A 13,679-nucleotide genomic window follows, 5' to 3' on the forward strand; every position below is an offset into this window, starting at 1 on the left:
ACCAATTTAAAAATAATTCAAAACGGTTTGGGTGAAGCGGTCCTCTATTTGAGGTAACTTCCTTTTGTTCAGTAAAAAAAGGACTGCATAAAGCACACTTTACTCCATCCTTTAAAAAAACAAGTCTGCTTAATTAATGTTTTACAAGTGCTGCTGTATTCTTAGTAAAAAAAAAAAGCCTCTATCAAAGCCGGCAGGTTCAGATTACGTACGCTAATTGAAATTCTGAATTTCTAAGCCAACTTCTTTTTTTCTCTGCTCCCGCTCTTTCTCCCTGCGCACACAATAAAGCCTAGTGTTTTGTAGTCCACAAATGACATCAAATCATCTAAGTAATATGGGCTTTTCTTTTTTCCTGTATTCTCATGTTCTGCTAGTGGGTTCATGAGACAGCTTAATAAAGCAGTAAATGCTTGGGAGAAGCCTGAGCGCCTACTGTGTGTGTGTGTGTGTGTGTGTGTGTGTGTGTGTGTGTGTGTGTGTGTGTGTGTGTGTGTGTGTGTGTGTGTGTGTGTGTGTGTGTGTGTGTGCACTCGTATGCTCTCGTTTTTTACCTCCACCAGGGACCTCAAAGCATAAGGCAAAGCCTGCTTCCATACTCAAGCAGATTTTCCCAAAGAATAAAGCAAGAATAAAGCCAATAAACAAAAGAGAATGACTAATTCAGAAACCAAAGCCAAAACACTTATCTCATGGGCTGGCATTGATAGCGCCCATATTAATGCAGTCTTAGCTAAATGAATACAGCATCATTTACAGGTTATACATACGTTAGGTGCTGGAGGAAGGCAGGCTGTGTGAACAGCTGCAGGTGTGGGAGCAGCAGAGATGAGGCTGAGCTTGGACATCCATCACAGACACCAAAAGGCACAATAGAGGAAACACAGGTTTCTATGCACTGGTGACAATGATCTAAGATGTAGTTGGAGAATGGATCAACTAGGATATGTAACAACATCTTTTTATCTTAGTTTGTAGTCTGCACATACACGTGTGTTCTCTTCTAGGGGAAAGTTTCCTTCCGTCATCGTTTATCTGGTAAGGTAGCTGTAGTGGGCAATTACATAAATTACACAGTTTAAAAAAATGTCATTCTTCATAACCTTTGTTCTGAGTTAATCATTGCAGGGAAAGAAAACTGCTTCTCTTCTCTTTTATATTTACCCAAACTCCCTCCTTTCAATGGTGTATTATTTTATTGGCTTGTTTTGCGAGCATAATAACTTTGCATTCTTTTCCCAAGGTCAGTTTCTAGTGTGCCACGAGGAGTATTATACATAGGGCTTTTCAGGTCAGTTCTATTGTATTTACATTAAATATTTTTTGATAAGGGATGTAAAAGACCTATAAACCCAGCGTCATAAATGGGAGAGGTGTAGCTGAAATAAGGACAAAAGATCAACGGCTGAATTTGTTCTTATCTTAGACACGTTGATATTTTTGAGTCAACTCTCTTCACCCCTCCTCCCCTCCACCCCCAAACCCCAACCCCCGCCTCTCTCCCTCTCTCTCATTCGGAGCATGGAGCACAGAGCACGGAGCTCGGAGCACGGAGCACGGAGCAAGGAGCACGGAGTAGAAGCGTTGACTTGTTAGATTTAGTCCAATGGCTTCCCAGTGCGGCTGGCAAGCAAGCTCTTGTTTCATAGAGAAGTACCTCCCCTGTTATCTCTCTAGCACTATAATCACTTAACAAAGACTTGGGCATTTGCACAAATTAAAACATCAATAATGCATACGTGCTTTTCAGTTTTGAGCTGTATTGGGATGAAATACCCCCTCTGCCAGTGGAAAACTCTGGCTCGCCATCTTATGTCCCACAAACGACTTAAAGAAGCCACGGCCCTGCTTTGAGCAACAACCCCCGTTCTTTTAAAGTTGAGGCTAAAGCTGTGGTGAACATTTGGGATCTGCTATGGTAACGGGACAAAATGGCTGGGCTGAGTGGGATGTGGGAGTTGTTTTAAAGCAAGAGGCTGTAAGTGGTGGTGGTGCATCAATGCAAACAGGCAACACCCTTGAGTGGCGCAGTGTGGCATCCTTCCATAAACAACACCACCACCGTGTCCCCGACATTTATGATTTGTGGTCTGAATGGCAACACAGGCCTGATTCTAATCCAAGTCTACATGTTTGCCCTATCGTTACATGGCTAAATATGCCCAACCTAGTCTCTTATTTTCCCAGATGAAAACACCAGACGCTTCATATGGTTGTCAGAGAGCTTTGCTTAAAACAAGTCCTACTGTATGAGCATATTACACTTGGACAAGGAAGGGAAGGGCGGAGCATCATGGGAAAGCAGTTTAGTGACACTTTGAAACCAGAATGCTATTCAGGCTACTGTTTAATTTGAGAGAAAAAAAAACTCCATATTTCTTACTGCAGTTGTGAATATGTACTGTTTTGCGCTGACTATAGAGGTTTGGAGGAGTTAAGTATTATTATTGGACTTGTAAATCCATGACCAGTACCGTTCCAACACCAATAGAGGACAAGCCATCCTATACAGATGGCCTCAAGGACAATTAGCAGTAATGATTGGTTGCCACATAAATGAGAACAATTCTATTTGCTACTGCACTTGCTGATGATCACAGACCAAATGCCTCTGACAATAATATGGATGGCTGCTTTAAACTTCAATGTTACTTGTAAATGCTAAAAAAGAACATTTCTAAATTGTCTGTCTTTCTCTATTATATAAAGAATACAAATTAAAGAAAGGTAGAACTTTAAATCTTTTACAAACACAAGATTCTCATGAAGAATAAAGAGATGAGACAAATAGCATGCTGATCTAAAATATTATCTCTTCAATCATATCCTTTTCCCCAGATATCTTCATTTCCCCCCTCCCTTCTCTGTCAGTTAGTCTGGCAAACAATCCCCTTGTTAGCAAACTGTTAAGACAGCCACTCGGTACACAAATTGCGCTCGACCAAGCGAATTTGTTTTGCAAGGGTGACCTGTTTAATCATCTCATTTTCTTTGGCGGACATTTATTCATCTGGTTTCCACGGTTACAGAGAACATTAAGGGGCTACAGTAATAAGGCTGGAGAGTCAAACAGGTAATAAAAAAATTAACGCCATTTTCCAGCAGCCGAGGACAGTGGGTGAAATGAATCAAGGGAGAGGGGAGAGAAGCAGCGGGGGGAACAGGGGGTGGGGTGGGTTGTGTTGGGGGGGGGGGGGGCTCCAATATTGTCCAAACAATAAGCCTTAGCGGTTATTTTACTCTGTAGATCAGGTGGTGCTGTTATGGACATGACACTTTGGGCACAGAGCAGGAGAGATAAAGCTTTTAAAGTGGCCCTGCTCCTTTTTATTGTCATTTAGCGATTACATATCAGAACAATTAAAAGTTAGCCTAAGATATCTATTAACTTTGCTTTTTTTATTTCTCCTGTGCTCCAGTAGGAAGATAATTTGCACTCCTGGCCACGCAATGTGTCAATAACATGCAAGGGACAACATGACATTTACTAGATGCCCTGGTGAGAAATGTTTCACAGTCCTCCCAAATTGAATCATGTTTTCTTAGAATCTTTTAAACAACTGAGCAACGGCAGAAGAAAAAGAAAAACAACATTGGAGAATACAGAGTTCATTTTCTAACTATGGACCTGGACACCAATTGAGAGAGTCCAACTTCTTGCCAAATATAGAAAATTCCAGCACAATAGGGGGAACAGGTGCTGAGGGCCCATAGAAAGTGATGAAGCCAAAGAGCTGGGTGGCTGCTGAATGCCAAATAAGGCAGTGAGACACGTTGCACCAAGGCACAAAACAACCTACTGTAATGTGATTTTCTGAGTCTGATGACAGTCAACGATTCCCCAACAAACTATTACACAATATTCTCCTGTGTTCAGACAATATACATATTCAGGGGTGTTTTCCACTTAAATAATAAATGAACAAGAGAAAACAAGTAACACATTTTACACATTACTCATTTCTCCACTCCTACCAAAAGTATTTTTAATTGACAGCAGGGGTGTGGCACTCCTAAAATATGCACAAATGTTCTCAACCTAACCCATAATCATTTAAATTGTCTGGTTTAACCTGTATTTGGGCATTTTATGACTCTGCCAACACCTGTCCACCACCTTTGTGGAAAACAATCCAAATTGAATTCTTTCTTTGCTTGCTGTCGTGTATACATGTTGTTTCGGGGGTGGCTCCAGTGTGACTGAGGTCGGAGATGGAAGCACAACTGATGGCAGACGTGTCTCAGGAGAGGGAGGAAAAAAGAAATGGCCCCCCCACACACAGAAGCATAGGGTACGCTCCCTAACATCAAACACACACCGCTCACGTGTCACAAGGAGCGCTCTCCCCTCCTCACCCCTGACTCAGGCAGAAGCCCGGAGAAACAAACTCCCGTCATACATGCGGGGTGAAATCCCCAAAAGGGGATACAGAATGGACAGCAGAGACGGAAGAAAAAGGCTAAGCTATGGTTATAGGAGTGCCAACTGTTCTGCTAACAGCCTCTTAACAGGTGTGGACTCTAGAACCATGTAATCCTATCAAGTTACCAAGTAAAAAAAAAAAGAGGGGGAAGGAAAGAAATCCGGCAAACTGCGAACTGGGCTCTTCCCCTCTCTCCCCCTCTTGCCCTTCTCTTCGCTAGCTTTCTGTCACTGTTGGCACTGACAGAAATGAACAGCTGGGCTTCAGATTTATAATGTACTGACAGTAATTATTGCTGGTGCTGCCTGCTACTGACCCAAGTGAATAGAATGTCACATGAAAAAACACACAGCAGTAGGGGGAACCTGAAGCTGAGGGGTGACGGGTTGGGGACTGTGTGGAAGATGTGTGTGTGACACGGAAGAAAGAGGAGGGCAGTGTTTAAACGTCACTACGTTCGTGTTTGCAGTCAATTACGGACGAGGACAGGGGTATTGGCTCTGTAACTCGGCAGAGCAAACATTTTCTCGCACACAGTGAAGGTGACAGAAAAAAAGAGGTTCCGTGTTTGTTTGCGCGGATTTCTTTTCTTTCCTCTCATCAAAAATAAAGCCATTGACAGTAAAGCAGGCACCGAATTTCTGTCAAAGAAAAGGTGACAGAGATCTGAAACTAAGAGATGTGCTTAATGCTAAAAAACTGTGCTAAAGTGAGAAGTTTTTTTTTTTAAAACCCAACCTTCTCATTTTTTAAGCTTTTGCCTTACATGTATGAATAACTCACCGACAATTATTAATAAAAAAAAAACAAGGAGAAATACAGCACTGATGTTGGACCACACAATGTTTCTGTCATTATATCAACCCAGCCTGACCCCACCTGCTATATTTGTTCCAGAGATAAGAGGGTCAGGAGATAAACTATCAATTTATAACCTGTGTCAATCATTGTCCTAGACATTAAATAGTTAACCCCGCATCTGCTGCTTCCTTTTATACACATTCAGTTGTTTGAAAGTTGTGTACTGTCAAGTTCTATACCCACTAACCTACGAACGGACTGGTTCACACCTTAAGAGCCCCTGCCACATTTAAATGGATTAGTCACCACATTTTGTGCCGGCTTAATCTTTCTTTTAGCTGGCCTAATAAGTATGCTTCGATAAGCGAAGCATGCAAATTCATTCATGGCCAGTGGAGACCATGCTTTCAGACAAATGCGCCAAAGTCTTCCACTCTGCTAATTACCTCTTCATTTTCCCCTTTTCCCCACTTATATAGCATATCAACGACTAGAGATTATTCTTCTCCCTTACTTTGCATGAAATTATAATTTCATATGTGAGATTAGGAAATCGAGTCTGGAAAAAAAAGTTACTGGAAGCTTCTCTCTTGACACACAAGAATACATGACACGGCATATTCAGATCTGAGACTAAAAGCAGGATTTCTTTTCCGCTGGTTACGCTCAGACAAATGAGACAGAAATATGGGGAAAAAAGACTAATTTCTTACAGAAAATAATACATGATAAAAACTTTTTTTTCCAAATTATTGACACATTATAATTCATTGCCATCATTTTGGAGATAGTGTAATTAAAAAGGATACTTCGCTGTTTACATTTCCCTTATTTTTAGCAAAGCAGTTTAACAAACATGCATTATCTCTGATGATAAAAACTTGGCCCGTTACATTTTAGATAATAACGGCAATGAAGACCCAAGGTGCAACCTGTTTATCATTCTGGAATATTTCTTCACCGAGTATTAATTAGGCCATTACTCCAGATTGGTGACGGGGATCTTTGAGGTTTTAATTAGGTGCTGGCCACTGCATGAGTGCACAGGATTGAAGAAAGGGGGTGGTGATGCCACTTGCCTTGCTCCTGGCCCATATCAAGTAGCCCTGAACACTTTGGCTATTGCGGCAAGATGCATGGCAGCCCACGTGCATCTGGAGTTTATTTGATCGTTTGATCTCTAATGTTTCCTCTTTCTGCCGGTAAAAAAAAGGCCAGTTGGTGTGATTTGGGTATTAAAAGACGGGGGTTAAGGTAATTATGGTGTTGGGTGGCTTGTGTCTGATGACTGGGCACATGCTCAATCAGGACTCAGCTGTCCCTCTCTTTCTGCCCCCCCCCCCCCCCCAACACACACACACACACACACACACACACACACACACACACACACACACACACCTCCCTCCCCTTGTCTGCTATATGTTCCCCCTTCTCTCCCCCTGCCACTCTGCTAAAACCAGGCATAACACACACAGCCTCGCGTAACATCAATCAAATACTGAGAGCGGACCATAAAACTACACAAACATATACGCTGCCATTAACTACTGTATTTGACACTTATTTAATAGTTCTTGTCCGATGTAGATGTAAAATCAGAAAAATAAATTTAAAGATTGAAGGAATTATTTTAGCTAGGGAGATTAAAAGAAGAAATCCAATGGTGAGGTGCTGTTTTTAAATATAAATTCAGATGTTGCAACTCCATTTGTTGCGTCTCTATTTTTGACATTTAAAAAACAAAACAAAAAACGTAGCAAAATAAAACATATATACAAATTTAGGCATTTATCTTCAAACTATTTCAACTAAGAGAGTGATGTAAATTGAGTCAGTACATTCAATGCAAATGTAAGTGATAACAACAATCATATATTTTGGTATCATTTGAACAAGGTATTTAAAAAATAAATCTTGAGAATGTGAGTGTTTTTCCTCGGTTGACAAGGCGATACTAATCACCTCGTTGCTGAGAAGCATTCTTCCCTGACAAGGCTTCTTAGAATACAAGGATCCCCCAGGAGAAATCGGCATGAAAGAGGTTAAAGACAATGACTCGCATTTTTTTCCTCCAAATGTCTCCCTGTTAAATTTATTTCAAAACTCTGTTAATCTGCTGTACACAACATTCCCATTAGCATAGCCCAGCCCCCTAATAAAAATTCCGGCTAGTTTAATTAAAAAATGTAAATTTACTGTCATCCAAGGAGCAGCAGAAATAGGAGTGCAACAGCATATTTTATTGCTTAAGACATCAAATTGATTCAGGTTATTGCTAAATTGTGATAAAAGGTTATTGAGGGCCTTCAGAACTGGGCTTGTTTTTCTCCATCATTTCATCCTGGTTTTGTGGAAGGCCGTAAAAGATGGAGAGGGCCACAAAGGGTTAATGAGACAACTCAGTGAGGGAGAAGGCAATCAACATTATGACTCATAAGTGGGTAGAAAAACATTTTCAGAGCTGACGAAAAGTTGGAAATTAGGGTGTGTCACGATAACAGTTGTACTTGTTTGTTGTTATTTTAAACTCTAATACAGGACACCTTAAATAACCTGACATAATAACCAAGCCTTTATGTCTGTCTGAATGTGTTTGTGAAAGCCTGTGGTCACAGTGGTCTGCTATAGAGTCTCTCAGAGTTTTATTAAATAAGAAACATTATCTTTAAATTGTTTTTTATTTTTATTTTTAAATAATACTGCCACATACAAGTTAAATAGCAGAAAAGCCTATGTGGTGTCAAGCGTGCTAAATGGCAAGATTAGACAGAGCTAGAAAAAAAAGAAGTAATTGTTAAGAGGATTCAAATGAGACACAGAGAGTGTACATAACTGGCAAAAAACCATATTAAAAAGAACCGCCTGGAGCAAAACCTGCTTGAATGAAGTTTGAATTACAGATTTTCTTTTTCAAATATGTGAAAAGACCAAAAAAAGAAAAAATAATTCTGTATATAAATACTTTTCTGAGAATCATTTCTGTAATTTAAAACACTGATATGATTTTAAAAGTAACAACCTGCTCAAAACTATCCCCACAACCTTTACTAAATATGTACCTACTGTATGAGTTTAAAATAAAGCGTTTCAGATCAGATAAGATTTATCAAAGTCAAAGGGAACCCATAACGTCTCGAAAAAGTTATAGTTCAGTTATTGAGTAGTTATATTTATCTGTGGTGCAAATAATTAAATACAGAGAGGGGCTATTAATACACACACATGTACAAAGGGAAGAAACCACTGCATGCAAACAAAGAGTACACGCAAGAACTTAATGTGAACGAGATTATGACTTATTTTAAAACACACACACAAACCCTTCTTACAAGTAAAGAGGCGAGGAGGGTGACGCTTATAAGTATAAGCTGTAATCCAGTTACAACAGGACAAGTTTATCCTCCCAAAAGTACGCACTGAATGACTGTTGTTAACCTGACAGGTAACAGGTCAAATTCAATTTTAAATTATCTGCCCCCCAGGTGCATTTGCACAAAAATACTAATCAATGAGAACAATCTTATTAAATATTTTGATTAAATATAGTGGGTTTTTTTCAATATAATTTTACCTAACATGTAATGTATTTGATTGATCATACTGTTTACATTTAAATGCCAACCAATGTACTGCATATACACTAATTAGAAGTACCTGGAAAGGTGTTCGCCTTGCTCCTGTTCCATTTACATGTGTGACAACATGAGCAACACAACAGTTTGTTTGCTTTGTCCCCTTGGTAACAAACCCTTAGGCCATTCAATGTACCCTAATGGCACTGCCAGTGCCTCTGCGGGTAAAACCAATACCTGTATTTCTACAGTACCAATACTGGCTTTTTAAAAAAACATGTTATTAACTAAAGAAACTAAACAAGCAGGAAAACACGGACGAAGAAAAAGAAAAGCCTGACAGGGAGTTGTGCTGCTCTCATGTCCTAGAAGAAAAATATACTATGACAAGAGAAAATGAAACTGGCTTTGTGAACTTTCTTCACATGTCTACTGCATGTAACACGGCGTCCTGAGTTGTGTGCTGGGGAAATGGACAATCATATTTGATATTGCAGTCACCTTTGGGCACTGTCTAGCTATAAATAAGGGTGTCGCAACACATGGGTATACGTATGCGCTGCTGGCACAGAGTTTAATCATGAACAACTTCCCCTCTCTGTGTATTTAGCCAGAGATAAGGCACACCTTAAACTGTCAGCTAATAAAACATATCTGGCAAAGATAGAAAAGAAGAAGAGTACTCACCATATTCAGGGAAGTCGAAGTTAAATCCTCTCAGACATGTAACTTTCATAATATTACTCAACTCTGTTAGAAAGTCATTCAAATGTTGGTTCGTGGAGGGGGAAATAAAGCGGAAAAGTAACTACATAAAAAAGGCTTCCTTCAATCATGCACTAAACTCCTTGACATGTAATCTGTCAATAGTTTGTTGCTGAGATAATGCCGGCTGCCACAAGCGGATTTGATTGGCAGCTTAGGGTCTGGCCCCTCCTTCCTGTGGTTTGACAGGGGGTAGGTTGGAAGAATATGGAGCCTCCCCCTTCCCTGTTCTCTCTCTCCCTCTGTCGCTCTCTCTCTCTCTGCCTCTCGCGCGCTGCCTCTCTCTCGCTCGCTCTCTGCTTAGCCCCCATACACACACACACGCACAGACCAAGCTGTTGGTGATGTTGTCTGAATAGGCTGATAGGAAATTATGGCAGAGGAACCGGAGCAGTTTTTTTTTCTCCCTCCCTCAGTGGGCTGGCCTTTTCCATCTTTGTGGTCTTCTAGCCTTTCAACTCTCTTGGGGTGGAGCCTCCACTGCCTCTATTCAAATGAACGGAGCACAACACTTTAAAAAAAGGTTTTGGGTGAGGAAGAGATTACACGTTTATTAAAAATATTTTATTGCACGCAAGTATTTGAGGATTTTAGACTAATTATTTAAATCAAATACAGTCACTTTTTAAACACCATTATTTCATTATTGTTTTATATAAAGTACAACTGCAGTGTAAAGGAATATTGTGGCAGTTTTGTCAAGTCACCTAACTATTTAATCATCATTGAATGTCACACATTAAAGGAACACAACTGCATACGATGAAAAAGTGTGTTCTTTTATTTTTCTTGCCAGAAGCGTCTAGAGTTTTTAAAATATTTAACAAATATATCACTTCAACACTTTAACTTGAAGCAAATAACTTTCACTTCTGTCACAAAACAAGAGATCACCTTTATTTCACTGCCGTGTAGTATACCTTCTTTGCCTCGCTCCCTCAGAGCACACTCTTTCTCCTTCTCTCCCTCTGATAAGCTATCAGTTTTCATTGTAATTTCAGGTGAAATGATAAACGACAGCCGTTACCAGGTGACAATGAATACTTTATAAGACAATCCCCTTATTTGCCTGGCAGTTTCTTTCTCAGTGGCATGCAAAGTGCCTCTGGACCATTTGTACATTATGCCCATATACTGTAAACATGGCTCTATGTCAAGAATGTGGAATTTACAAAGTGACACCAAATAACAAAAAGTCTAAACTTTGAAAGGTCACTGGATATTCCTGTTTTCCACAGCAGTTGTATTTTGAATAAAGGTGATGTATAACTAGCATTTACTGGTCATAGAAAAGAGGAAATGAACAACTTTATGGCTGTGAACCATAATGCAATGATACATAGTCCTGGCTTCAGTTCCTGAGTGCTGTCAGCAAAGTCCAAAGTATGTACATAAAACAGGTTTTGGTTGATTTTGAAATTATGATGACTCATCTTGGTTAATAATGGAAAAAAAGCTTTGTCTCCTCCTTCCTTACTCTCATAAAGGAAAATGTCCTTAAAAGAGTTTCTATCAAAAGTTTCCACCCTTGATCTAACATTGTACTGTAAATACTACTTCAGTTTTTGTTTGTCATGATAAAACATCTAATTGTTTTAAATGACCTGACTTGGCAGGCAGACCTTTTCTATTGCAAAGGTGTGAGACATTTGCCAAATGTCAGTCCTGTTCTTCATCAATCACATATTGTACAAACAATCATATTTTGTTTGGTAGATTAGTGAGACCTGGTAAGGTCTGACACCCATGTGGATCATTACTGAACAAACTGTGAGCTGAGTACAGTGTTAACATGTTTATAAATCTCTGTTATTTACTGTAATATCATGCAAAAGGCATGCAATGTTGTCAATAAAGTAAAATATAATCTGGGGCTGTAATTCTTAAAATAAAAAATAAAAGTGTTGAGCTCTAAAATTGATATTTCTAGCGGTTTTAAATCGTCTGGCTGCAACACTGGGATGTTTTGTTCCACATAGGTACACAGCATATCACTCAAAAGGAAAACAAAACTACTACAGTATCTTTAAACTTGATAGTGGGGGAGGTTTTAGTTTGCAGGGTGAATTCTATTCATGTCCACAGGAGGGAGGGTTTGTCGTCCATGCATTACAGCCCTCTGGCCCTTGAGCTGCCATCTTTGGGCCCGAAACCATTACTTTTCAAAAGGAGCTGTGGGGATTTTCGTTTGATGTGGTCTGAGGGTATTGTATGGTGCATGCGGGAGAATGTTGAGGGCAAGGTGGAGTGTGTATGCATGTGAGTGTGTGTGTGTGCGCTGCCATGCGTGTGACATGGCAGGGGTACATCAGTCAAAGGGCTGCCGGGCCAGACGTTTGGCTGCCCCTGACAGTGCACTCCAGGAGGGGCTGGTCTGGTGAAGGGCCCACTCCGAGTCCGCCATTCCCCAGGACAAAAGCTAGAGCCCAGTTGATAGATGTGAATTCAGTGGCTTTTGTGCCCAAAGCCCAGAGACATGCCGAGTGAGAAATCTGACCTTTGCCGAGAGTCAGATTTTGTTTTTGAACCCCTCTTGCTGTCTCTGGCAGTTCGGGGCAAAGAGTGAGTGAGCGAATGAGAGGAGATGGAGTGGGTGCGAGTGGGCGTGGGGTGGAGGTCTGTCCGAACTGGTGGAGTGTACAGGTGGGGGATTACACAGGAGGAAGGAGGTGGCATGAAGCACTTCTACTGCATCTAACTTTAAACAACACAACATATTAAAACAGTTTGTGTTTTTCAGCAGACAATGGACCAAGTTTATTCTTGATATTCACTGTCATATTGTTGTCAAATTGGCAGGAAATTGAACGTGTAAAAGCTTAATTCTGAAGCAGGCGCTTTTAAAGCTGGATTCAACAAGAGTTCACCCTAGTGTTATCCAAGGTTGTCTATGATGTGGGATATTATTCCCTCTCACGTCTGTTTATATTGCATTATATATTTATTTTTAAGCAGAGAAGGAGCTGAATATTAAACTTACACACAAATACAGCCAGAACAATGATGATGGCAATACACCACTTCTTGATGATCATCATTTGCATTACTGATGACAATGATTCTTCAGAATCTCGTTTGATTTGTATAACTTCTTTGTAGCTGTACGTACAGCTACATACATTCACTATGAAAATCATATGGCAAAATATCATCATAGGTACACACTTGAAAGCAATTAACATGGAGTTGGTATGAGGTATAAGGTATACTTGTATGTCAATATGCTGCAATGACTTCCTATATTCATGCACTGTTCATGATATTACATGAATTATGATATAGCATGTTGCTTGGCGGCAGTGTGCTGAGAGCAGAGATTTTGTAGATAGAATAGGCCTATGTTTTTGAGTCATACATTTTTCTTGACACTGCTTTCATCCCCCGGCCGTAATCATCATATCTCCCCCATTGCTCTCCCGGATGCAGACATCCATAATGCAATCTTCCTAATTTTGATCCCTCGCAATCTGGTTTTTAAAAGGGAGGGGAAAAAGGGACATATTTCTGAAGGCTTGCTCCGTAATCATTTTAGACAGATAGCCTTTCCCATCGCAGATGAGCAAATATTTGTAAACCAGCTATCTAATGGAAAATTAGAGTGAAATTAGAGTGAAATTCATGACAGTGAAATCCGATTATCTGTAATTCTATTATGCCATCTTAGCCCACACAGCATATTTTTGTAGAGTTTTTCCATAAATACCTATGCCAGGGGTCCTGCTAATCAAATAAAATTGAAATTCATCTTCCCATTAAATTCAATTAGCTGCAATTTCTAAAGCCTAACAAAGATTTTAATTACTAAATTATAAAATTCTCCCTAGCCAAATTGGGGAGATAAAATGTGCATACCCTGCATCTGAAAAACAAACCCATGAAAGGAAATTGTTGATCAAAAAAGATATCCAGGGGAAAATAACATTAGGGAGAACACTGGGGCCTTTATTCAGCGAGTCTGGGTGGGGAGTGACGTGTGCCAAGCGCTAGGCTCCTGGGCCGGAGGAAATGAACTTAGCTGAGGTTCTCTCTGTCTCTAAATGTCTGCCCTCAGAGTTATTATGCTGTAATTGACTAATTGACACCTTAATTTCATTTATGGGGCTCCTGTGTTCAT

At 40.1% G+C, this 13,679-nt stretch overlaps 1 protein-coding gene across 3 annotated transcripts in view; it reads right to left on the bottom strand.

Moving 5' to 3' along the window:
* Positions 1-13,679, bottom strand: part of casz1 (castor zinc finger 1) — a 189,677-nt gene that overhangs the window by 66,286 nt on the left and 109,712 nt on the right. The window contains exon 1 of one of the 3 annotated variants that reach the window (XM_078254753.1): positions 9,488-9,912. The exons of the other annotated variants lie outside the window; for them this stretch is intronic. Within the exon in view, the coding sequence (XP_078110879.1) occupies positions 9,488-9,536 (49 nt within the window). The 5' untranslated portion in view covers positions 9,537-9,912. Of the gene's footprint in view, positions 1-9,487; positions 9,913-13,679 lie in introns of those variants that run through there. 3 annotated transcript variants of the gene reach the window in all.

The sequence above is a fragment of the Sander vitreus genome, chromosome 7 (assembly GCF_031162955.1).
Source record: "Sander vitreus isolate 19-12246 chromosome 7, sanVit1, whole genome shotgun sequence".
Taxonomy (NCBI): Eukaryota; Metazoa; Chordata; class Actinopteri; order Perciformes; family Percidae; genus Sander; species Sander vitreus.